The 26,890-nt window shown below is 42.6% G+C and overlaps 1 protein-coding gene across 3 annotated transcripts in view; it reads left to right on the top strand.

Moving 5' to 3' along the window:
* The window catches only part of MID2 (midline 2), a 241,980-nt gene that overhangs the window by 95,864 nt on the left and 119,226 nt on the right, over window positions 1-26,890 (top strand). For 2 of the 3 annotated variants that reach the window (XM_083159113.1, XM_083159112.1), the window contains exon 3: window positions 9,678-9,773. The exons of the other annotated variant lie outside the window; for it this stretch is intronic. In XM_083159113.1, coding sequence (XP_083015239.1) covers window positions 9,678-9,773 — 96 coding nt within the window. The remainder of the gene's footprint in view (window positions 1-9,677; window positions 9,774-26,890) is intronic. 3 annotated transcript variants of the gene reach the window in all.

Raw genomic sequence — 26,890 nt, 5'->3', positions numbered from 1 at the left:
TCTTGGCCACAATAGACCTCAGGGATGCCTACCTTCACATACCCATTTACTCAGAACACCAAAAATTCTTAAGATTCCGCATATCAGGCGTAACCTACCAGTTCACAGCTCTGCCATTCGGCCTGTCAACATCCCCAAGGACATTCACCAAGATCCTGGTGGTGCTGGTAGCAAAACTAAGAGAAGAAGGCATCACAGTATGGGCGTACTTGGACGATCTCTTAGTAATGGCTCGATCAGAGGATCAAGCAATAAGCCACACTCACAGGGTAATGCAATTTCTACAAGAACATGGCTGGATCATAAATCTAGACAAAAGCCAGCTTCAGCCCGCGACAGCGGTGAAATACCTGGGGGTCGTCATAGACTCAAGAGCAATGAAGGCTATGCTGACGCAGGAAAGAATAACCAAGATAAAGCAGGAAATAGACTACTTCCTAGCAAGAAGAACAGTCAGCTCAGCAGACTGCTTAAGGCTACTGGGCCTAATGTCGGCAGCCTCAGATGCGGTGAACTGGGCAAGGTTCCACACAAGAGGCATACAAAACTGCTTTCTGTCTCAGTGGAACGGAGACAGCAAGAGGACCACACAAAAGATCATACTGTCAAGAGGTGCCAAGCAAGACCTGCTCTGGTGGGGGTCAAGAGGAAGACTGGGGCAAGGCAAGTCCTTCACCACAGGAGAACAGGTGCTAATAACAACCGATGCCAGCATGGCAGGATGGGGGGCAGTATGCGAGGGGGCAACAGCCCAAGGACAGTGGTCAAGGCAAGAAGGTGCACTCCACTCGAACATCAGGGAGATGAACGCAGTGAGGGAGGCGTGTCAGTGTTTCCAATCCCAGCTATATCACAGAGACGTGATAATCAGAACAGACAACGCAGTAGTAGTAGCATACCTCAACAAGCAGGGAGGTACGAAGAGCAGGGCAATGATGACAGCAGCAGCGATGGTGCTGAACTGGGCGGAAACCTGGACGAGCAGCCTCGTGGCAGTATTTATAGCAGGAAGAGAAAACCAGCAAGCAGATGCCCTGAGCAGAAAGCAGATAAACCCAGGGGAGTGGGAACTATCCCAAGGGGTATTCGAAAAGATAGCTCAGAGATGGGGCTATCCAAGGATAGATCTCATGGCAACCAGAAGCAACAGGAAAGTGGAGAAGTTCATATCCAGACACTGGGAAGAAGGGTCCTGGGACACGGACGCACTGACGTGTCAGTGGGGACAAGGCCTGATGTATGTGTTTCCACCCTTCCCGGTCATATCAAGGATACTGAACAAAATACAGAAGGAAAAGGCAACAGTAATAACCATTGTGCCCACATGGCCAAGGAGAGCCTGGTTTCAGAAACTAGTCAGGATGGCGGTAGCAGGGCCATGGAAACTTCCGGACCAAGAAGACCTGCTATGGCAGGGAAGATATGCGCAACATCAGCCCAGAGACTGGAACCTAGCGGCATGGTTGCTGAAACCAGAACCCTGGTAAACAGGGGCTTCTCTTCTAAAGTAGTGAAGACTTTGCTAAAAGCCAGGAAGAGCTCAACATCAGGCACATACTATAGAATCTGGAAGACATACACACAGTTCTGTATAACCCAGAGGAAGGACCATAGGGCCATACCGACAGTACTTGACTTCCTCCAGTCGGGACTGGATAAGAAGTTATCAGTTAGTACATTAAAAGTCCAGGTGTCTGCGCTAGGCGCCATTCTAGACAGGAGAATCGCAGAAGACAAGTATGTACAAAGGTTCATACAGGCATCCAAGAGGATAAGGCCAGAATTTCGTAGCCCAACCACACCATGGGATCTCAATTTAGTGCTAAATACGCTAACCGAGAGCCCCTTCGAGCCTTTGGAAGAGGTACCGGTGAAGTGGCTAACGACCAAAGTAGCATTTCTGGTGGCAGTAACATCCACAAGAAGGGTATCGGAGTTGCAGGCCCTCTGGGCAGAAGAGCCATTCCTGAACTTTTTTGAGAACAAAGTGGTCCTAAGGACGAACCCTCACTTCCTGCCCAAGGTAGTCTCATCGTTCCACATCAACCAAGAAATAGTACTACCATCTTTCTGCGCAAAACCAACTAATGAGAAAGAAAGGAGGCTTCACACGCTAGACGTGAAAAGGGCGATAACCATTTACCTGCAAAGGGTTGAGAGCTGGAGGAGAACAAAAAGGCTCTTCGTAGTAACGGAGGGCAAGAATAAGGGGCTTGGAGCCACAAAAACTACCATCGCCAGATGGATCAAGGCATGTATAGGGGAAGCTTACAGACTAAACAACAAGGAAGTGCCACAGAGTTTAAAAGCTCACTCCACCAGAGCCATAGGATCTTCCTGGGCCAGGAAGGGAGCAGCTTCCCTAGAAGAACTTTGTAAAGCGGCATGCTGGGCATCAGCCCACACGTTTGCTAAACATTACAGTTTGGATATCGAGTCCTCCAGTGACGCAAAACTAGGCAGGAAGATATTGAGCGCAGTAATATAAGGACAAAAAAAAAAAAAAAAACTCCCAAATAGAAGGAGGAAAGTTAGGGGACCTGCACGTAGGTGACTATAACCTACTTCAGCATCAGGTATTATTCTCTTATTCGGCCCCACCCAAAATTATTCTTTTACACTGCTATGGTATCACCCATAGTGCAGCTGCCATGGGGAGGTAGAGGAAAGTACGGATTCTTACCCGTTAATACGCTTTCCTCTACTCCACCATGGCAGCATTATTCCCTCCCTTGGGATATATGATGCAATATAAGATGTTAATTTAAAGTATTGAATACATATTAGCTGATAATCAAGACACTGAGCCTCTGTAGGGGCGGTCCTTATATAGGGGCAGTGTTGTGTCTTTTTTTCCTTTCCAGAACTACCTAATGAGGGGAAGAACCCATAGTGCAGCTGCCATGGTGGAGTAGAGGAAAGCGTATTAACGGGTAAGAATCCGTACTTTTTTAGTCCTCCCACCTCCATTTCTGTCTGTTATTTTAGTTCATAGATTTATGGTTATTCCTGTCAGTTATTACAGTTAAAGTTTTCATCTAAATCCATCCAGTGGAAGGCCCAGAATGGGTTCCCTGTGTCAAAGTTCTGCCCAGCATATACCAATGGAAGGGCCATCTGGGCCTCAACCCCCTAATAGTGGTCAGGGAACTCAGTCCTCATTACCCCACGCAGTGCATGTTTTGCAGGTCTCCTCACAGAATCACAAGTGAAATAATTAACTCCACCTGCGGACTGTATAATATGTGTCTGTGAGAATTTAGTACACCTGTGCACCTGCTGGGTTACCAGCAAAACATGCAGTGTGTTGGGTAATGAGGACCGAGTTCCCTGACCACTGCCCAAGTATGACTTCTGGGATCCAATGTTACCACTCTGTAAAGTTTGCATCCAAATCCATCTAGTGGAAGGTTCTGAACAGGTTCATCGGGTTAAAGTTCTGGCCAGCATACACCAATGGGAGGTCAGATCGGGACCCCCTAACCACACTAAAACCTGGCCAGGATCCAACTGGTTTCGGTACTTGTTTCCTAGCACGGCGCCCCCGATTTTGATCAATGTGCATCTTATGCAGTCGCATCGCATGCAATATAGCGGCATGCGATGCATGCAATGTGATTCGATTTTTAATTGTACAAGCACGCTAATGGGTGGTTACAATGTTAAATGCACCCCCATTGTCAACGCCACCCCCACTATCAACGCCAATCCGAAGTGTGGCAAGTGCAGCGAGCCCTCGAGGGGTGGTGGTACGCCTCCTCCGACCTTTTCATACCCCCACTATCCAAGTCGGCGTGGAGTTGATTTTAGATAGTGTGGCGAGCGCAGCAAGCCACTGAGCCCGAAGCGTGGCGAGCGGCCACGGATTACTTTACATGTATTCCACGTCCCCTCGTGGGGCTCGCTGCTCTCGCCACACTATCTAAAATCAAATCCACGCTGACGTGGATAGTGGGGGATGAAAAAGTCGGAGGATGCATACCGCCGCACATCGCGGGGTCGCTGCGCTCGCCATGCTTTGGGTTGGGGTTGATAGTGGGGGTGGCTTTGACAATGGGGTGCATTTAACATTGTAAGCACCCATCTGGGTGCTTGTACAATTAAAAATCGCATCGAATCGCATGCCATTTGCGGGCATGCAATGCTATGCGATATTTCATTGTACAAGCACTCCTGTTAATTTAACGGGAACATTGCATCGCACACATCGCACACTACTAAATACGGTATGCGATGGGCACCGTGCTAGGAAACAAGTACCCTGGTTTCATCCCAAATAGTGCAGGGGTGCCTGAGTGCATAACCGGATAGACAAACAAACAGACAAATGAGTTTTATATATATAAGATATACATATATGGATGACATATAATATTAGCATGTGGTTTGTTATTAGTAGATTATATTTTTGGTTTACTTGTATCTTTGTTACATTTAGTTCACCCTTACTACACAGTTTATAATTCTGCTGAAATGATTGCATTGGGTCTTCTCATAATAAACCCAGCACATGTCATAATTTGTCCCTGCCTGAAGCTTGGACGTAGTAAATACATATTTTCCTGGAAGGCCTAAACTATTAATAAGGTATCATTGATATGACGGGCCAAGCAACATCTCCTCTATGAAACCTTTCCTCTTAGTAGAAATCATATCATTTAATGGGAATTCTGTGTCACTTGAATTATTGATGTGTTATATAGTCTACTGTGTTCAGAAATGTAGAAATACTTCCAAATGGATTATCTTTACTCTGCTAAGCTCTGTTCTGCCTTTATAAATCTTGCATAATGCAAAGTGGACAGATAAACAGCGTATAATGTGGCATGTGCTATGCTAAATGACAGCTTCGTCAAGAGGACCTGATTTTATGTAAATACATTCATATATTTATGCGGTTTTGAGAAAGTAAACATTCCTATTGGAGTGATTTTCACTTCATAAGACAGATGTGAGTACTGAAGAGACTGGATATATAACCTCCTCACTAGAGGCATTACTATGCATGTTATTAAATCACTATGCCTGTTGTATCATTGCTTTGCATGTTCTATCATTTTATGTGTTACTGAATATTATGGCCACAGCAGAAAGAACTCACATACTTCAGTGAAAACTAATGAAGTTATGTTTAATCAGAGCTATAGTTTTCTTTCTAAAGAATTTCAAAACTGTTACAGGGGAGAACTGTGTCATTATGTTTCTGTGTTTACATTTTCCTAAAGAAGTGAAAAAGCTGAAAACAGGATTACATATCAATGAATATTATCTTATAAAAACATGTGGGAACTTTTACTTTTTTAACTTTTTAATATATTTGAAACTTGCAAATAATTTGAAGATGTATTGGTTCAATACTTGTTAGCCCCGGGCTCAAACAGCCGGTCCTGGTTTTAAAAAATCACTGGGCAAACCAACTAGGGGTACCCTGGATTTTTTAAAATCAGCACCAGGCTCAAGGGACGGTCCTGGTTCTCAAAATATGTGGGACAAAACGAGTAGGGGTCCCCCATATTTCAAGAACCAGCACCAGGCTAAACCAGCCAGCAGGGTAATGCCACAGCCAGGGGGAGACTTTTTTACAAGTATTTACAAGGCAAAGCATTCACCCCTGACTGGTCAGCCTGGGCAGGAATCCTGGGGAAGTGGGGATCCCCCCCAATGAACGGGTCCCCTCCCTCCAGAATTTTCCTGCCTGTTCCCGATGCCCCTTGGGCAGTGGGCATCAGGCTGATCAATTGATCTGTAGATATATCTACTAGGTTCTACCCAGCTTTAGAGTTATCATGGGTGTGTCCCAGACTAGCTCTAAATTGCAGAATAACAATTAAGCTGTCCTATATTTGTGCTACAGAACATGCAAGTGAAGAGTCTATATCCTGCATTCAAACAAATTAAATAAATCCAGGTACAAATTTGCTCCTGGGATTTTTACATTGCTCCCAACTCTGAATCATCCAATAAAGTAGTTTTTGTGATGGGTCAGTTTTTAACAGCAATTTTTAGAACCAGGTGCTAAAGACGGGTTTTTTTTGTGTACTATGTTGAACTCATTAATGCATGTACAGTAAAGGGGCATACACAATGAGTGATTGTTGTGCTCTTTTCTAAGCGATCTGATTAGATTGCTCAGAAAGTATGTACAGATCTCTCCGTGTGTATGCCCCGAGCGATTACGATGCTCAGTCCCGCACGTCGCTATGACCTGATAGTCAGTGCATGCAGTCAAAATCTAGTCAAATTGCTTAGCAAGTGACTGCAAATCTATCTCGGGGTTGCCTACCCTCCTGGAATGGCCGGGAGTCTCCCAAAAATCCCGCTGTGGCCCAGATCGCGGCATTTAAATGCCGCAATCCGCGGGTCTCAGAAGAGGGGGCGGAGCTAAAATGTCAAAATCGCATAATTTTTGCCCCACCCCCTCCACGGCGACCCGGGAATTCAACTGTTTAACTTAATGGGGTGGGGCTTAGTGACGTTGTGCTCAAGCCCCGCCCCCGAGCAGCTGCTGAATCTCTCCTCTCCGGGCTTCTCCCGGAGAGGAGAATATTAAAGTCGGCAACCCTGATCTTTCTGTGTGAGTGTGCAGAATGAGAACTACTGATCTCTCATTCTCAACCATTACCCGGCCTTTTTTTTGCTTAAGCAAAATCGCTTAGCACAAATCTCTGCATGTGTTTGTGCTCTCCATGGGAGATCTGGACACAAGGAAATCGCCAACCCTAAATAGCTTAGCAAAGTAGCTTAGCATACATCTCTACGTGCGTATACCCCTAAGCTGCTAGCTCTCCTGAGTATAGAAATATTGATACATGCAGTTTACCCATTAGGAATTATAATGCTGTCTTAGAACTGTAAAAAACTTTCCTAATTCTACTGCCTTGGATGAAATGTATTCCTAAGTGTGCAGAGATGTGGAAAAATCTTCAAAGTGTCACTGTGAAAAAGCTGAAAACATCACATCAAAGTATAACCTGATATTTAATAGAATAACTGTTCAGTGATATTCTGAAGCACTGTTCAATTTAACCATTTTTATGGCCTAAACAAATACTAAGCAGGGTATACTGGTGCTCTCTTTATGCAACTCTGTGACACAAAACAGGTCCCACTAAAAGTACAGGATGAAGCTTGAAGACAGCCAGCTATGTATGCTATGTTATGTATGTTACGTAGTGGTATGGCTGTGGATTTGCACACAATAAGGCATGTCTCTAAAACTATCATTAATCTCAATGGAATTCATGTTAAGCATTATCCACGGCACCACTTTTGTAAAACATGGGCTCCTCAGACTTCTTTTTTCAAGTCCAACCCTTATTTACTAAATTGATCAGTTGTTTCCAGTGCTTGAAGTGGTCATGGAGAGGTGGTGGGACTCATTTCCACTGCCGACGCTCCCCCCATCCCCCGCCGGGGTAGACCCCACAAGCTCTAACAACTATAAATTCACGACCTACCACACACACCAGTGAAAAGAACAAAGCACGCCATAGGGGTGTGGTCTCACTATAAGGGGTATGGCCACACATTAGTAGCTCTAATTCAATTTATGCCCCATAGTGCCCCTTACACACAACGCCCACTACAGTAATAGTGCCGCTTAAACACAAAATGCCATTGTACACCCCTATAACACATTACTGCCCACCACAGATATGCCCACCACAAGTAGTAGTGTCCATAACACATAATGCCCACCACAGTGCCCATCACATGTAATACCTACAGTAGTAGCATTGTACCCTATGAATGTAGCAGTAGTATCATGCCCCTAACACAATGCCCACAGCAGTAGCCCAGTGCCTGTAACACAATGCCCACAGCAGTAGTGTCATGCCTCTTACACACAATGCCCCACAGCTGCGACACAATGCCCACAGCAGTAGCCCAGTGCCTGTAACACAATGCCCACAGCAGTAGTGTCATGCCTCTTACACACAATGCCCCACAGCTGCGGCACAATGCATGTGACACAATGCCCACAGCAGTAGCACCATACATCACACAATTGCCACAGCAGTAGCACCATGCCCCTTACACACAATGCCCACAGTAGTAGCACAGTGCCCATACCACAATGCCCACAGCAGTCTCACAGTGCCCGTCACACAATGCCCACAGCAGTTTTATAACAGACTGTGATAAACTACCTGATAAAAATCTGCCATCCATTCCCTTTGTGTCGGTATTGCTCCTCTGTTCACAACAGGATGCGCAATGTCATCATATTTCCTGCTCCTGATATCAGAGGGACTGGATGAGGCAGGGCAAAGCAAATAAATTACCATTTTAGTGCCACCTACCCACTGCCACATCATTGATATGGTTGGCAGCGGTGCTAGTGGGTGGCGCAGTGGCATAGAAGCCATAAAGTTGGCCTGAGCCAGCCAGCACTGGCGCAGCAGTGTACAGAGCCAGGCAAGGTGGGTGGACTGGCGGAGGTGGGACAGTCACTTCCTACGCAGCCACTCAGAAGGGGTCAGATGGATGTCCGAGTATGTGAGAGACTCACACAGCCTCAGCCCTCAGTCTGTAACTGCGCTGGGTGGGCAGTGGAGGCGGGGCAGCAGGGCTGCTGTGCTGATGAGGTCTCAGTGTCCTCCCTGTGTAATTGCTGACTACGACCGGTGGGCTGGCACAGGCGGAACATGTTCCACCTCCAATTTGAACTGCCAGAACACAGTTCGGCCCCATTCTGGTTGTTTCTCTTTTGTTTTTATCCCACCAAACCTCTCCTGTTTGGATCTATACCCCTTTACCCTAATCCCCCTCCTCCCTTAGAGGATCACTCCATACCGTTTCCTAGTATAATCAGGATTCTAGTAGGTTTTTTAAAATAAAAATAGTAATGTGGATCAGGGCGGCAGGAGGGAAATAATGATGGGAATCAGGGGGCAGGATGAGAGTAGTAGTAGATCAGAGCAGTCGGCAGGATGGGAGTAATAGAGGAAAGTTTTGACAGTGGGACTGGCTGAGCAGGGACTGGCCTGGTGTCCTGGCAGGCCAATCTGCCCCTGTGCAGTAGAGATTCTCTATTGATACATGCTATTAAAATGCTCAAAAACACATGAAATGCTCATGCTTCAATAAATAACTGAATTTCATACAATCTACTAACTGCAATTGGAAGATATTTCTAGAGTGAGCCATGGAGAGCGCACTTGCTGCACTTAGGCCTACACTCCAGAGGAATACTACTGTCATCGGTCTGTTTAAAGAACGTCCCCAAATTGGCTTAAACAATTCAGACGACTGCAGTTGATAAATATGAAAAGACAGCTTGAAAATCACAGACAAAGGTGTTATGGAATTGTAGGGTAGTTCCAACTTGAAAACATGGTTTTATATGTCAAGGTCTGATTGCATTTGTATTGGATTCACTTATTATTTGTGTCTAACGCATCTGGCACAGAGACAGAAATCCAAGCAGGTTAGATGGACCAAGTGGTTCTTATTTGCCATCAAGTTGTATGTTTCAAATTCTATATAAAATAGTCAGCAATGGTCCCTATGCTAAAGAATATGGGGTTATTCTAAAATATGCAAAGCCCTAATGGTATAACACATACATTTGCTTTTTAGCCTAAAAGAATGAGATGCTCAAAACAACTGAATGTTATCTGCTCTATAATACATGTGCTTATTTTTACATTTCACTCTTTCTCTCTGGTTTCTAGCAAACTCTGGAGTCGAATCTCACCAGTCTAGTCAAGCACAGCACAGAACTTGAAACTCAGATGGCAAAACTCATCCAAATCTGCCAGCAGGTTGAGGTGAGGATCCCTTTTATAATTGATGTTTGTTCAGAGGCCCATTAAACAAAATCAGTTTACAGGAACGATACAACCTATACAACCTTTGCAAATAGAGAAACAAATGGGATCTGTTATTAGCACAAATGTGTGCTATAGGTTCCAAAGCAATACAATTACCAACAGATTCCGAAGTGACACATATATGTATTGTGGGAACACAACCACTTTTATTTGTATGTATTCATTTGTGTCTGAGCCTGTTACCCATAAAGGGGTAGCTCAGTTAATTTACAAATACTTTACCCCACTCAGTCAGGAAATTCTGTCTGAAAATGGTTACAAATAAGATGGTATACATTTCCATTTCTTATCATGCGCTTACTTTTTAAGCTATAGCTCCTTATAATATATGAGAAAAGCAGGATGCCTATAAGTAGGGAGCAAGGGGCCAAATGCAGTTTCAGAAAGTGAGAGATTTTGTGAGACTTTTCCCACTTTTTTTAAAGCAGCAATCAATTACATGGCAAAACCAGGTTGATTTTGCCATGTAATTGATTGCTGCTTTAAAACACATGGGAAAGGTCTCCCCAAATCTCTCACTTTCTGAAACTCTCACCATATTACATTTGGCCCCATGTGTTCTCTGAGCAATTGCCCTAAAAGTTCAAATATATAATAATAATAAAGGGTAGAAGGTTCATTTAAGTATTTTTATTACAGTACATTGATTTGTACATATTGGGGGTTATTCTCGTTCTCTCCTTGTGGCAAATTCCTTCTTTGAGGGACAAAACCATGTGCACTGCAGGTGGGGCAGATGTTACTTGTGCAGAGAGAATTCGATTTGGGAGGGGTTTTACTTCAAAGTGAGATCTATATTGCAGTGTAAAAATAAAGCAGTCAGTATTTTCCCTGCACAGAAACAAAATAACTCACCCAAATCTAATTCTCTCTGCACATTTTACATCTGCCCCCCTGCAGTGCACATGGTTTTGTCCATCTTAGAAGGAATTTGCCAGAAGGAGTGAACGAGAATAACCCCCATAGTTATGTATAAATTCCCAAACTGTAAGGATTAAAAAAGGTTCATGTAACCTTATAAAGGAAGCAAATTACTTGCAGCAAGATATTAAACTAATAGTTTTTTTTAAAGTGAAATTAAAGGATATCAACGCGTTTCGTCGATACGACTTCCTCAGGGGTAAATTTCCGTATGTTAATGAGTAGTGAAAATATTCACTCCCGGAGTGCGATCTATTTTATGCTGATTGCAAAAAGCCTTGTTTTATATAATATATATATATATAATATATATATATATATATATATATATATATATATATATATATATACACATACACACACACACACACACAGAGACAGAGAGACAGAGAGAGAGAGAAGGAAACAGAGTGCGCCCCTATCATGAAATTCCAGCACCAGAAGATATCCAAACAATGGAAATTCCAGACCAATCTCCGGTTTACAATTTAATACAAATTAAAACAAGTAAAACACTTTATCTGTATGCAGTGTGGTTCGGTAAGGCAAGGAAAACACTCAACGCGTTTCGTAGATGCAACTTCCTCAGGGGTAAATTTCCGTATGTTAATGGGTAGTGAAAATATACGCTCCCGGTATGCAACCTTCTTATTGGATAAAAAGAATTGTAAACCGGAGATTGGTCTGGAATTTCCATTGTTTGGATATCTTCTGGTGCTGGAATTTCATGATAGGGGCGCACTCTGTTTCCTTCTCTCTCTCTCTCTCTCTCTCTCTCTCTCTCTCTCTCTGTCTCTCTGTCTATGTGTGTGTGTGTGTGTGTATGTGTATATATATATATATATATATATATATATTATATATATATATATATTATATAAAACAAGGCTTTTTGCAATCAGCATAAAATAGATCGCACTCCACGGTTTTTACAAATAAACAGCTTTGTTGAAAAAATTCAGTGATACATTACAAACAACTCCATCAGGATCTATTTAAACAACCTGATAACATGCACTTGTGCTGTCTTCACACATGCTTCAATACAGTGAATTGCTGTCAGCACTCGGTTTGGTGGATAGCTTCACCAATCAGAATACTGACAGCAATTCATTGTCTGACTACTGGCTGGAAGGGAGCTATAGAATGCCCTGGCATTGTAATTGCAATACAATATTGTATAATGTGAATTCCATGTAATGTTGCTATTTCTTTGTAGACCTGCAAGTTGAGAGGTTGAAAATCTCTGTCCTAACTTTATTGCTGTATACTTGCTGATATACAGAGTGTATATACACTGTGTATAGTATATAATAAGAATTTGTATTTCTCTTCCTTATGTATTGTGGCAGCAATGATGTTTACATTCTTAAATATATGTTGCATTTTTCTAGACTTTACAGCAGTTTTGTGTGAAAACCTTTTCCTGTGTTTTCTTCATCTATTTTAGTTTATTTTAAAACATATGGTGTGCCTACATTTTGTAACCTGCTTTACATATGCATATTTTTTATCTGCTTCTGTATGTATACAGCAGTGTCAATAATATGCTTTAATATAGAAAACACATTGGGGGAATGTAAAAGGGTGTGAGAATCAGAAATTGAGATTTTATGAGAGTTTTTATTTTAAAGCAGCAATCACTTACATGGCAAAATCAACCTGGTTTGCAGTGTAAATGATTAGCACTTAAAAAAACCTCTCCCCAAATCTCTCACATTCCCCCCATTGAGTCAGTTACAATATTTGTGCTTCTGGGTTTTTAATATAATTATTACAGTTGTTGATTTGGAAGGTTCTTCAATGGGAAAAACGGGACATACATAAATCAGGGACATGCATTGTAGACAAGCTAAATAAAGACCTCAGAAAAAGAAAAAAATTATTACGACGCGCTAGAAACCAAAAATATAAATTTATTATATAGAAACTCACTGGCCAGTGATAAAACACGATATACACTCTAATTATAAAATATTATGTGTGTGTACATTTTAGACATAAATAAATAAACACCAAATATTAAAAAAGACCTTAATATCACGCCTGGATATTTTGGAACCAGGACCTCAATGTCTGTCCCAGTATAGTGGTAAATGGGATTTTTTTTTAAAAACTTCTCTCAGATAAAGGATTCTTTGATTACGTCTGGCCAGACAAAAGAAAAAAACAAAAATAGTCTTTCTGAAAATTAAAAATATATAAAAAAATTATGTGTTTGAACTCAAAATCTGAGAAAGCCGCCGAGTCCCAACGGAGGCGGGGAAACGCGTCATTGAGCAGTTATATTTTTTTCATCTCTCCGCAATATTGGACGTCCCACTATCTACCACTGTACAGTTGTTCAACTCAGCGAACATCTCATCCCTGGTTGGAAAGAGCCCGGGCTCCCTACTATAAAGAGCCAGGATTACTACTACTACTACTACCTCTATAGAACGGCTTACCAGCTAAAGGTACAGGGTGGACGCTCCTACACATAATTTTTTTATATATTTTTAATTTTCAGAAAGACTATTTTTGTTTTTTTTTCTTTTGTCTGGCCAGACATAATCAAAGAATCCTTTATCTGAGAGAAGTTTTTAAAAACACTATCCCATTTACCACTATACTGGGACAGACATTGAGGTCCTGGTTCCAAAATATCCAGGCGTGATATTAAGGTCTTTTTTAATATTTGGTGTTTATTTATTTATGTCTAAAATGTACACACACATAATATTTTATAATTAGAGTGTATATCGTGTTTTATCACTGACCAGTGAGTTTCTATATAATAAATTTATATTTTTGGTTTCTAGCGCGTCGTAATAATTTTTTTCTTTTTCTGAGGTCTATATTTGGTGGAGATAGGCATTTCCCTTTTACACGCTGCTGGAACCTGCTGGGGCATTGTATGTTTAATTAATTTTTTTAAATATATATGCGCAGCAGTGTATATGGTCTACACCTAAACCTTTTTTTGAATTAAGAGACAGTGTGTCTGTTGGGATAGCGCTGATATTTTTCTGTGTTTGTGTTCAAACTAAATAAAGACATGAATATAAAGGTCAGGGAAGGCCCCACTTGTGAAAGAGTTATATGCCCAGCACAGATTGCTCAGATGGACACTTCTGTGTGGGTATGTTCTATCTGGGTCCTGGGAATGTAATAGGCAAATAGGGATTGATCTCCTTCCTGAATATTTTGCTATTTCTTACAATGTGCACCAATACACTTTACCAGTGATTTACACATTATGTTGATCTTCACATTGGATATTTAAATTAGAAAATGGCTAAACACCACCAACCTGTAATCTCTATTGCAGTGATTGACAGCAGTGGAAGACATGTATGATTGTCAAAATGGTCACACAAAATACTGATCGCCACCATGCATTAGCAATTGCAATCTGCGATGCCCATAACTTTTTGATTGCAATAGTCAACTGGGGAAGCCCATACATCAGCAATGGTTTAGAGTAATCATTACAAAATGGTCAATTGCCCCAATCCATCGCTGAATTATGGGCAGCTAAATGCATTGCAAACCCTGATTTAGCTATCCCATTCGTTCTTTGGTCAGAATCTGCGATCTGTGAATCCCATACATTGCAGTTTTATTTACACAATTATCTGCCCCAGTTAATTGGGATGTAAGGGTGGGGTTACCCAAACAAGAATACACATAAAAAGGGTACTCCTATTAGCAAACTGTAATAAGCAGTGGTGCTGCAATCACCCCAGCGCTGGAGGCGCAAGCATCTGAGTAGAGGGGGTTAGCAGTAACCCTCCAACAAGTCCAGGTAACCATAGCAACTACGAATTTGCCTATCCGAATTTACCTTGATCTCAAAACGGGATATTATTGACTATCAGCTGTCACATGTTTTGGTTCCATAGCACCATTGTTGCTTGACTATCTTGGTTATGCAACAATGTATAATTTAAGTATAAATAAGGGATTTCTTTTCTTCCTAGCATCCATGGTGCTGAAATGGATACTCTTTTAGGGTCTTTTCTAATATTGATATTGTTATTATAAATGACCATTCTGTGCATCCTTTTACGCATTTATAAAGCAGCCAAAGTTCATCACTGCTTAAAACAGCCACAGGCTGGTATCATCACTCTTCTGACACACCGTAACATTTGGTTCTGTTCTTTGACTATCAACTGCCCCTGTGGTTTCTTCTCCACAATGATGTACAATCATTAATCCTGTCACAATTAGTGAAATTAAGGCCCATACACACTGGGTGACATTCAGCTGAAAGCCGCTCAGTTTACTCGTTTGAGCAGCTTTCAGCTTAAAAGCCTCCCAGTGTGTACAAGGCAGCGATGAGCGGTGAGCACTGATGCACACTCCTGCACACTCCTGCATCATCACTGGCCCGGCCACTCATCTGCTGGTATTACCAACAGATGAGCAGCAGAGAGGACAACTTTCCATAGCATCCCCACAATTGCTGAAATGGGCGAAAATGCTCAATGTGTATGCACTAAACGTTTTTCAGTAAAGTGGTTTTCCCCACTATCATTGTCTATACACGCTGGGCAGAAACGCCCATTGTGTATATACTTTTACAGTACTACTGGGTGCCCTTTCCCTATACTGTTTATCTGACATTCCTCTTATGGCTTGTATATTTAATACCAAGCTAGTATATGTCATGAATCTTTTCATTTTCAATATACCTGTAGTTCTGTGTATTTCTCTGCTTTTGCTCTATTAAACGTATTCCCAAAACATCCTTTTCACTGTAATGTCTGCCCACAAACTTCTAACACATCCAATGTGCTACTGTGTTTCTTCATGATTACACTTTTGGGAGATGGCACAGATGTTGTATTATCCAAGCATGAATATTTGAACACATACCTGTATATGCAGCAGAGAAATGTTAGTAAGTGGTAACTTAGCTGTGAAAGTGCCTTTGAAAAGTTCATCACTTTGATCATTTCCAACTTGCCTCCATGAATGCATGGGAACTTGGAAAAAAGTTCACAGAAAGATGATTTAGGGGCCCATCTGAGATAAATGCAAGGGTGATAAAGAGAGATAAACGTCCAGCCAATCACATCCTAACTACCATGTTACAGGCTGTATTTGAAAAAAGTCACTAAGGAGCTGATTGGCTGTATGTTTATCTCTCTTTATCACCCTTGCATTTATCTCTTGTTAAGGCTTTATACATCTTCCCCAATATTTTACTAGAGCAGTTTTCGTGGAAAACTGAAAACTGCTCAAAACCCTTCAATTCACATTTTTTTTACAGGTGGCATTTTCCATACATAATGAGAAATGTGATGTGGCCAAATTTACTAAAAAAAAGGTTAAAAAAAGAAATCACATTTGGCCCTGTGATAATGCCAGCTTTAGCTAGTGAATCAAAGGGCTTAAATGCGAATTCTGTGCTTCTGCACAGCTTTATCTGCTCCTAATGGGCCCCATACATCAGCAATCACAATTTATGGATTTTCAGATATTGGGATATTTTGGCCAGATAAATGGATTTTCAGATCTATCCGACTTTGCCCACACATTACAGATTTTTTCAGTGATCGGCAGATTTTTCCATCTAAAGATTGCATCTTCATATCTGGAAATTGCCCCAATCGATTGTCATTTCAGCTGTTCATAATGTAAATAGATGAAGAAAACGAATTGGGAATGCCCACACATCTAAAAAAGATCTGCAGATAATACCAGATTATTAAACATGTTTAAAAACCTGATTAAGCAATCGATTGGCGATTCTGATTGGTATTGCCAAAAGGGGGAGCCCACACATCTAAAATTAATTGTGGCAATCATCTCTATATCTGAAAATTGTCACAATTAATTGCTGATGTATGGGGCCCTTAACTCTCTCTGCACATGTTACATTTGCCACACCTGCAGAGCACATGAAAAAAAGATTTTGCTTTTATGATTTTTACTGAATTATCCCCTTATAACTGTATATAATCACAATGGTGGAGATTTACTAAGAAATACGAATACGGCCGATGCCGGGTACGAATTCATACGACCGGTATCGGCCGTATTTTAGGGAAAATAAAATTCCTAAATAGGGCAGATTTATTAATCTGCTGTATTTACAGATTCATATTTTCCCCGAAGGTGTAGGCAGCTGTATTTTTGGCCATTCGTATTCGGCGGCCATATATTCGGCCTCTAACCAATATGAATCAGCAGACTGCATGGATCACTCAGATCCTTGCAGGCTTCAGTGTAAAAGAAAAAAATAGAAAAAAATAAATAATAAAAAAAAAATCTGGTCCTGGTTCTATAAATACACAGGCTAAAAAATGTAGGGGATCGCCAGAATGTCTACATCCAGCACCAGTCTCAAGGGCCGGTCCTGGTTCCCAAAATACTGGGGACAAAATGAGTAGGAGTCCCCCGTATTTTGAGAACTTGCACCTGGCCCAAACAGCAAGCAGAGTAATGCCACGGCCGGGGTACACTTATTATATATAAGGTTCTGTGGCTGAAGCATTAACCCTGTAGCTGGTCAGGCCAGGCAGGGACCCTGGGGAGTGGGGACCCACCCTCAATGAAGGGGTCCCCCCCTCCAGAATGAACCGTGTCCGACCTGAAGCCCAGGGCTGTCCCCAGGGCGGTGGCACTGGGCTGATTCAACTGTAAAAAAATTGAGTTATTAACTATTGGGTTCTGCTGTGGAACTATGAGTCCCAGCAAGGCCCCCCCCACATACTGGAACTTGGAGAACCACAAGTCCCAGCATGTAGGGTATTAATGGGCATGCTGGGACTCTTAGTTTTACAGCAAAACCAATAGCCCGATAAAGATACACACATACCTGAAATAGTAACACTTTATAACATATATAGCCCATACATACTGATACTTTCCTACCTTGACACAAAGGATCGGTCCCCTTCTCCAGTACAAAATCCATATGGGATACCTGTGGAAATAAATTATACTAACCAGATCTTCAGGCGTGGATCACGTCTTCTTCATTCCAAGTAGCATCAACACTAGAAAAAATAAGAAAATGGCAATACCCGAGCCATCGCATCGAGTAGCTGAGAATGTAATGTTTTATATTCTCCGCTTCTCCCCCGAAAGGCATGATTTTTGTGCGAGGAGCATAGAATGTAAACATTACATTTTTTGCTACTCATTGCGATTGGGGTTTTCTTATTTTTCCTCCAGTGGGTGCTATCCTGAACAAAGAGGAAGTGATCAACGCCCGAGGAGCTGGTGAGTATAATTTCCTTCCACAAGAACCCAAAATGGCTTTTATAGCCTAATCATCAGCAAATCACTCTCTTCGAAAAACATCCATGTATTAGTACAGAATCCATGACAGAAACATACCGCCTAACTTTTATAGATAATAACTTGGGACCTGTCACACCAGAGGCACGAGTGAAGGGGCACACCGCTTCTAATCAGTGATTTACTGGCAGTGGCGTAGCTTGAAATTTGTCTCCTCCAAGCCAAAAAAAGTCTCTAGCGCCCCCCCTCCCCCCAAACTGAATTATATATTTTGTTTCCTACATGCTAATTGCCTGGGGTTTCTTGCTCGTTGCCATTGGTTATATTCTTGTTGCCAGGAGTTACATGTGGTCACATGCTCATTGCCAGGGGTTACATGCTTATTGCAATGGAGGGAGGCAGTACATAGGACACTCCAGCTGTTCCCACCCACCACAAGTTAGCGCTCCTATTGATTAAGGCTATACACAGCGCCTATTGGCTGCTGTGTAAAGCTTTAACCAAAAGGAGCACTACCTTGTGGCATGAGTCTCCTGACGTGCGCTGCTGGGCCCAGCACCCACACAGACCCCGCTGCCTCTCGCTCCCCCAAGCGGCAGCAGGGGCTGCCTTACAGTAGTTACGCCACTGATTACTGGCAACTTTGTAGAGCAGTGGTAATCACAGGCTCTTCTAACCTCCCCACCCATGGGACACTGTGGCCACGGGTTAGACAGCAGCAGGACAGTGTCCAATTAGTGAAACTATCCCGATGAAATTGACAGTTTGAAGGTATGGATACCTGACTTTAGGCCAGATGTATCAAGCTACAAAAAGTGAAGTGGAGAGTAATAAACATCCAGTCAATCAGCTTCTACCTGTCATTTTTCAAACCAAGCCTGCAACATAACAGGAGCAAATTGGCTCAATTTTATTACTTTTTGTAGCATGATACATCTAACCTTTGGTTTCTGCTTTGAAACGGTTTTGAAAAAATGTTAGTGGCAATGAAATATTGTAAACTGCCTTGTAGTTTCCCTCCATTCAGGTGTAAAATGCAGTCTGGCTGATTGAGGTTAAGCAGTTATAACCATTGGCAGAACAAGTCAGATACTGTTTTTTTTTTTTTTTTGTGCCCCCTTAAAAAAAAAAGTGAGAGTTTGGTCAGCATCCTACAGGGTGGGCAGATTCTATCTATTATATTCTAGCTCAGTGGTTCTCAACCTCGGTCCTCAGGACCCCCCAACAGTTCACAATTTTTAGGTTACGAAGCAGGTACCCTCATTACTCACTGACACATTATTTAAAAGATCCACAGGTAGGGCTAATTAATTCACTCGTGCTTCTGTGTGGAGACCTGGAAAACATGAACTGTTGGGAGGTCCTGAGGACCGAGGTTGAGAACCACAGTGCTAGAAGATAATACATAGAATATGATTGGTTGCCCATAGAAACATCCCATCATCAATAGAATTCTCTTCTTAATATATAAACCCCCACTGTCCTTTTTCAAATCCAGCCTGTAACATGGCATGGTTACAGTAGGAGCTGATTGACTGTTGCATTATCATTGGCTGCTTTATTACTTCACCTTACTTAATATATCTGCCCCAGAATGCCCTATTCCTGCTCTCCCCTCTCAATTTATGATTGTTATCATCTGTGTTGAAATACCTTTCTGATCAGTTAACCTATTCAAAAAAGGTGATAAATCATAAATTAAGACGGAAATCCAGGAGCAGAGCATTTTGTTCTTCATGGAATGGGTCTTATATTTGGGGAATGGCCAATTACAAATAATTAGTAGACAGTTGCTAGCATGCACATCCTATTGCAGCATTCAGTCTGATTTCTTAAGTTTTTTCTATGTACTTTCCTTATAAGGTTCAATGATGTGTAAGGGTGTGGTATGCGCCTCCGACAGTGGGGATCCTGACTGCCGGTGTTCCAACAGGGGGGTGAGCGCAAAGAAGCCCCTTGTGGACCCGGAGGCACGCCACAGGTTCTATTCTCCCTCTATGGGGGTCAAGGACCCCCACATGGGAGAATAGCCCCTGTTAGTTGGGATCCCTTCTGTCAGAGCACCGGCAGTTGGAATCCCGACGTCAGGATACTGACTGTCGGGATCTCCACTGTCGGAGCGTCATCCCGCACCCATGCGTAGTGTGTGTAGTAGGTTTTCTTACTCTGTGCTGCCCTCCACTGGTGGAAATGTTGTTCATATTTTGAACCAGTCCCCTACTTCCATCTTTCACCTCCTCACTCCTGTTGATGCGTTTCTGTGTTCAGTGTTGTCAATCTTGTATCTACTAAAGCCTGTTATAGTCCTTTTCTAAACCCCTGGCCTCCAAAGTGACAAATCCACTTACATCCCGATAAAGTATAGCGAGAAAAACTAGGGTACCTTTGGCCTACAGCATATATTAAATACAGTTCCCAGTCACATGAGTTGTGAAGCAGTGGACAATAACATGGCAGAATGATATAACATTTGCATATGTATGCTTTTTATGCTTTCTAAAGTGTGGAAAATGTGTTAAAATCTTAACTCTCCCTACCCCTGCTAGGATAATAGCAAAATAAATTCCCCAAAGCCATGAAACTAATTAAGCTGATAAGACAATTTTATGGTAATGTAAGCGGAATGCAGTGTACTGTACCTGACTATTGCCGCTTTATTGAAAATACATCAAACATTATTTTTGCATGTATTCTTTTTCATATTTCAAAGTATTACATTAGGCATATTAATTCTTATAGGCTGTGTTATCACACAGTGTATGTTGTATGTGAACCCAACAGCAGATATTTTACAAAATAATTGGTCAAGTGTATGATGTTTTTTATTAACCCCTTCATGACAGAGCCAGTTTGTGCCTTCATGACAGAGCCCTTTTTTTCAAATCTGACATGTCTCACTTAAGTGGGGATAACTTTTTTTTGCTTTTACTTATCCCAGTGATTTTGAGATTGTTTTCTCGTGACACATTGTACTTCAAGTTAGTGGTAAATTTGGGTCGATACAGTCTGTGTTTTTTTGTGAAAAATACCAAAATATCGTGAAAAAATGGAAAATTTAGCAATATGCAAAATGTCACATTTTCTGCTTGTGAGACAAATAATCATACCACTCAAAATAGTTAATAACTAACAAAGACCATATGTCTACTTTATGTTGCAATCATTATTTCAACCTCCTTTTCATTTTTTTGGACACTAGGAGGCTTCAAATATGACTAGCAAATTCTCAAATTTTCAAGAAAATTTCAAACACTGATTTTTTTAGGGACCAGTTCAGTTCTGATGTGACTTTGAGGGACTTGTATGTGAGACACCCCCATAAATGATGCCATTTCAAAAACTGCACCCCTCACAGTATTCAAAACAGCATTTTGGAAGTTTGTTAACCCTTTAGGTGTTTCACAGGAATTAAAACAAAGTGTAGGTGAAATTTCAAAATTTCTTTTTTTTTGCATAGTTTCAATTTTAATACATTTTTCTAACGAATACAGTAGATTTTACTAGAGAAATGTGACTAAAAATTGATTCCCCCAATTCTTTTGTTTTCAAAAATATCCTATATGTGGCCCTAGTGTGCATGTTGACCAAACCACAGGCTTCATAATAGAAGGAGCACCTACTTGATTTTGGAGCCTCCTTTTTATGAGATTTTTTTTTAGGCACCATGTAGGTTTCTAGGCACCATAAGTGCTAAAAGTTAGGAACCTCCCCCACAAGTCACCCCATTTTGCAATCTACACCCCTCAGGGAATTCATCTAGGGGTATAGTGTACATTTCAAACCCCCAGGGGTTTCACCAATTTTGGTACAACTGGGATGTGAAAATGGAAAATTACAATTTTTTACACAAACATGCAGTTCTGGCTCAAAATTTTTCATTTTCACAAGGAATGAAGGAGACAAAGCACCCCAAAATCTGTGCCCCAATTTCTCCCGAGTACGGCAATGCCTCACATGTGACCAAAAAATACCAGTTGGGTGCATGGCAGGACTCAGAAGGGAAGGAGTGATTTTTGGATTTTGCAGCTCAGATTCTGGTGGAATGAATGGTGGGTGCTATGTTGCATTAGCAAGACTCCCAAAGCACCAATACAGTGGAACCCCCCCACAAGTCACCCCATTTTGCAAAGTACACCCCTCAGGGAATTCATCTAGGGGTATAGTGTACATTTCAAACCCCCAGGGGTTTCACCAATTTTGATACAACTGGGCTGTGAAAATGAAAAAATTTAATTTTTCATTTTCACAGCTCAGTTGTATCAAAATTGGTGAAACCCCTGGGGGTTTGAAATGTACACTATACCCCCTGATGAATTCCCTGAAGGGTGTAGTTTGCAAAATGGGGTCACTTGTGGGGGGGTTCCACTGTATGGGTGCATCAGGGGTCATTCAACCAGAATCTGTGCTGCAAAATCCAAAAATCACTCCTTCCCTTCTGAGTCCTGCCATGCACCCAACTGGTATTTTTTGGTCACATGTGAGGCATTGCCATACTCGGGAGAAATTGGGGCACAGATTTTGGGGTGCTTTGTCTCCTTCATTCCTTGTGAAAATGAAAAATTTTGAGCCAGATCTGCATTTTTGTGTAAAAAAATGTAATTTTTTACAAAAAAATGCAGTTCTGCCTCAAAATTTTTCATTTTCACAAGGAATGAAGGAGACAAAGCACCCCAAAATCTGTGCCCCAATTTCTCCCGAGTATGGCAATGCCTCACATGTGACCAAAAAATACCAGTTGGTGAAATAAACCCTGTTTATACGGACTTAAAGAAGTTTCTTTGGTGTGCGGCACCCACGCTGGGACCTTGTATGTAATTTATGGTGTGAGCACCCAAACCACAGCATCTATAGGAGGAAGTGCCTGGCCACGCTGGGAATATATATATATATATATATATATATATATATATACACATATATATATATATATATATATATATACACACATATACACACATATATATATATATATATATATATATATATATATTTCAGTGTGTCTTTTTTTTTTTTTTTTACTTTTACAGCAGCTCATGCTGCTGCTGCTGCTGCTGAGCCTGGCGGGGGGGGCGGGAGGGGGGAGCGCTGCGTGCGCTCAGCGCTTCCCCTACAGAGGACCTGCCGGGCTGCCGGGTGAGTGGGTGGGGGGGCTCCTGCTCATCGGTGGTGATCAGTGCTGTATTTAACAGCACCGATCACCACCGTTTTCTGTGTTACCGAGCGGCTTAGCCGCCGGTAACACAGGAAACGCTGTGAATGGCTGTTCAGATTTGAACAGCCAATCACAGCGATCGCCGACTGGGGGGGGGCACCCCTGCCCCCCCTGGGCGGCGAGGGGGGATGTCTGCTGTCAGGGACAGCAGACATCTCCTAACTGTCACCGCGTCTATAGACGCAGTGACAGTTAGAAGCCATGACGTATATATACGTCATGTGTCGGGAAGTACTTCCCGGCCATGACGTATATATACGTCAAATGTCGTGAAGGGGTTAAAGAGTTATGTGTTTGAGGCATGTTTATTTACGCTTCGGTGGTCAAAATAGAGCTGAATGTATCTCCTCTTAATAAATCCCCTCACTGAAATTGGCATTTACATGTATGCTGAATGTAAAGGTCCATACAATCGGCCAGTGTGTACCATCGATATATATTTGAAAACGGTGACATTCACAGATATATTCCATCAGTTGTGCAACAAAATGCTACATACAAAATGCTATATTACAGCTGCAGAATATAGGCATGCTGCATATCATTTTATCAACAGAATATGTCACACAGAATTCACGCATTTCTTGTAATGTGATTTGTAGCGCATGGATAGATGTACGTGGACACATCTTTATTGCTTGTTGTTTATACAGTAGCTTCCTGAAATCTGTGACTGTCATCACTCCTCACAGGGCTGCCGACAGGGGGGTGCTCTGGGTACAGCTGTCCTAGGCCACGGCCTCTGGAGGGGCCTGGAAAGAGGCCCACAGCTACAGCGGCATGGTGCCACACCTGCGGCCGCACACTGCCTCCCCCACCCGGCAGCTCCTCAGCCAGGCACGCACAATACACAGTGCAACCTGCAGAGTGCCGAGCCTAGGACACAGAGGGTTCTCCCGAGGAGATGCGTGCGAGTGGAGGGGTGCAGGAACAAGGTTGATGCCGTGCCGCCACAGCTAGGTAATTCATGGTACATGGGTGGGGGTGGTGTGTGTCTGTATTGGTACTTGGGAGGAGGGATTGCCCATAATGGTACTCGGGGTGGGGTGCACATAATGGTACTGGGGGGGCGGACTGAAGGTGGGGCCCCACAATTCCTAGTGGCGGCCCTGACTCCTCACTGCTCGATGCTGACAGTGGCAGCTGATACTGTGCTAGGTTGCCTTGTGGAAAATCCAGCTCTGGGCCTATATTTATGATAAGTCAGTGCTAGGCTGTGGTTTGGTATAAATCCAACACTAAGCTTCGGGCACTGTTATTGTTAGATGCCCCAGCCCTAGGATTCAAGTAAGCAAGGTCTCCATTAAATTTAGGCTACTGTTTGTTAGTCTTGAAGGTTTTCCCAGCTGCTTTCTTGCCCACACTTCACCACCCTCCCACATTTGGTGTAGCTGGCAGGATCTACAAACAGTAGACACAATGTGGAATGCCTCTAAGAAGGTCGGCTTATGAATGAGGCCGGAGCAGATCCACCCGCTGGCATGGCAGTTGGGATAATTCAGTCCCGATTGTGATAGTGGGACCAGGCCCTTGAAATGACATTGGTTAGGGGTATTTATTTGCACTGCAGTGTTATTGCCTAACAAACTACAATAAAATTTAGGCCCCTCACAAAGGCAAATTCCTTCGCAAATGGACAAAACCATGTGCACTGTAGGGGGACAGATAACATGTGCAGAGAGATTTAGATTTGGGTGAGTTATTTTGTTTCTCTGCAGGGAAAATACTGACGACTTTATTTTTACACTGCAATATAGATCTCACTTAGAAGTATAACCCTGCTCAAATATAACTCTCTCTGCACAAGTTACATCTGCCCCACCTGCAGTGCACATGGTTTTGTCCATTTGCAAAGGAATTTGCCTTTACAAGTGAACCAGATTAAGGGCCTTAATCTCTTCTTGTCCAGTCATATGTACAGTAATTCATTTACTAAATTCTCAGAACTAGAAATTGCTTTAAATTAACTTAAATCCAATTAAGTAAAATTGAAACATAAACATAATGAAAGAAAAAATATACAAAAAATTGTATGGGATTTACCACATACTATCACCTCTAGCTGAGTACAACAGCAAAGTCCAAAGGCTGGGGCTCGGTGGACAGTAGTGACCCATATTCATTCGCATGCAACAAACGGCTCCTGAGGGACTGGTTTCATGTGCCTTAGTGATAACATATGTCTTCTACACCTTTCAGACGTGAATTCAGTACACTAAGTCCACATCCAGCAATCCCAGTGAATAGGATGAGTCTGTCTGACCCATATGACTAATGTGTTTCATACAGTACCTTGTTAGGTCTAGCACAGCAATATGTCTCCCTGAAGATGTTGCTATATAAAAACAATATCTGATTGTATCAGTGATTTGTGTTTGTTATCACATTACTTGCAGCAGTCCTTGGTTTGTGTAGCGCCACTTTCTGCTTCCCAAAACAGTTAGCCACTCACATTTGGGATACCAGAACTACAGTATAACCCACTAAATATTGGTGTTCCAGTTTTTAGGAATTTGTCCCTGCATGCGCAAACCACGAGAACTAACGGCTTCAGCGAGTTTTAAACTCACTGGGCCCTTCACTCCAGGAGGTGCGGGCATAGGGTGAAAGCCATGAAAATGCTAAAATAAAAAGCCATAAAAAATGCCCTAGGCATACCCCTGCAGACGCAGGCGTGCCGATGCCCAAATTCGGAGAGCAGCGTTCACATGAAAAATGTAAAAGTAAGCCCTGGCTTATTTTTCATGACAAACAGAGGAAAAAATAATTTGATGGTGAGCGTGTGTCCGCATGCAAGGGGATATATTTGCATGCACATCCCCTCGCATGCTAGTGAGGGAATTAGGGTGGCAGGACACAAATCTAGTACTATAAAATATATAGTAGTTTATTAAACACACTCATATGTTCACAGAGATTAAAAGCATGTAACCCACAATGGGGTAATGGATTCCTCCTGAGGGGGTAGTAGCAATAAGCCTGTGATTGCCGCTGATCGGTCCCCTCTCTGATGCTGGGAACAGATCAGATGGTTGCCGGTGTAAATAGGTCAACCCATGTCCCTTTACCTGGGACTTCTACCCAGGTCTTGACCTGGGTTGAACACAGCTAGGACCTGCGTAGAGGGCAGTGTAAACTGGTACGCCGGGTCATTCGTCCCGGCTCCCGTTTACATCAATAGGGGAAGCCCAACCTCCGGACTGCAGTGTCTGCAGGTTGGACGGGGGGCACACACAGCTTCCACTGCTGTATGCTGTACTCTGCAGACAGCAGCGGAGGCAGGGAGGAGGTGAATGGATGCCTGTGTGCAGCATCCATTCACCTCGCAAACGGGGGCTGGGGGCAGTCCAGCAGCTTACCTTGGTGCTGGGCTTGCCCCCAATGCAGCGATCGGCGGTCCCGGCGGGGGTGATCGCGGTCCTGGAGCTTGGAGATTATGTCATCTCCAAGCGGCGCCTCTGTCTACACTGTGGGTAGGCACCGCAGTGTAAACGGTGCAAATCCCGGATCCGACCTGACCTAGCGTGTTCCAAATGCCGGGTCAGATCCGGGATTTTTGGTAGTTCAAATGGGTATACAGTAACATGCCTTTTCAAAACTGCATTGTGTGAAATTCAAATTCATCCAATTGTTCAAACAATATTTACCCTATGGTCCTTTCTGTTTTCTAAGTTTTAGTTCATAT

Source organism: Crinia signifera, chromosome 9 (genome assembly GCF_055691185.1).
Source record: "Crinia signifera chromosome 9, ASM5569118v1, whole genome shotgun sequence".
In the NCBI taxonomy this organism is placed as follows: domain Eukaryota; kingdom Metazoa; phylum Chordata; class Amphibia; order Anura; family Myobatrachidae; genus Crinia; species Crinia signifera.
Note: the sequence above shows the minus strand (reverse complement) of the source record. Positions and strands in the feature narration are given on the sequence as shown.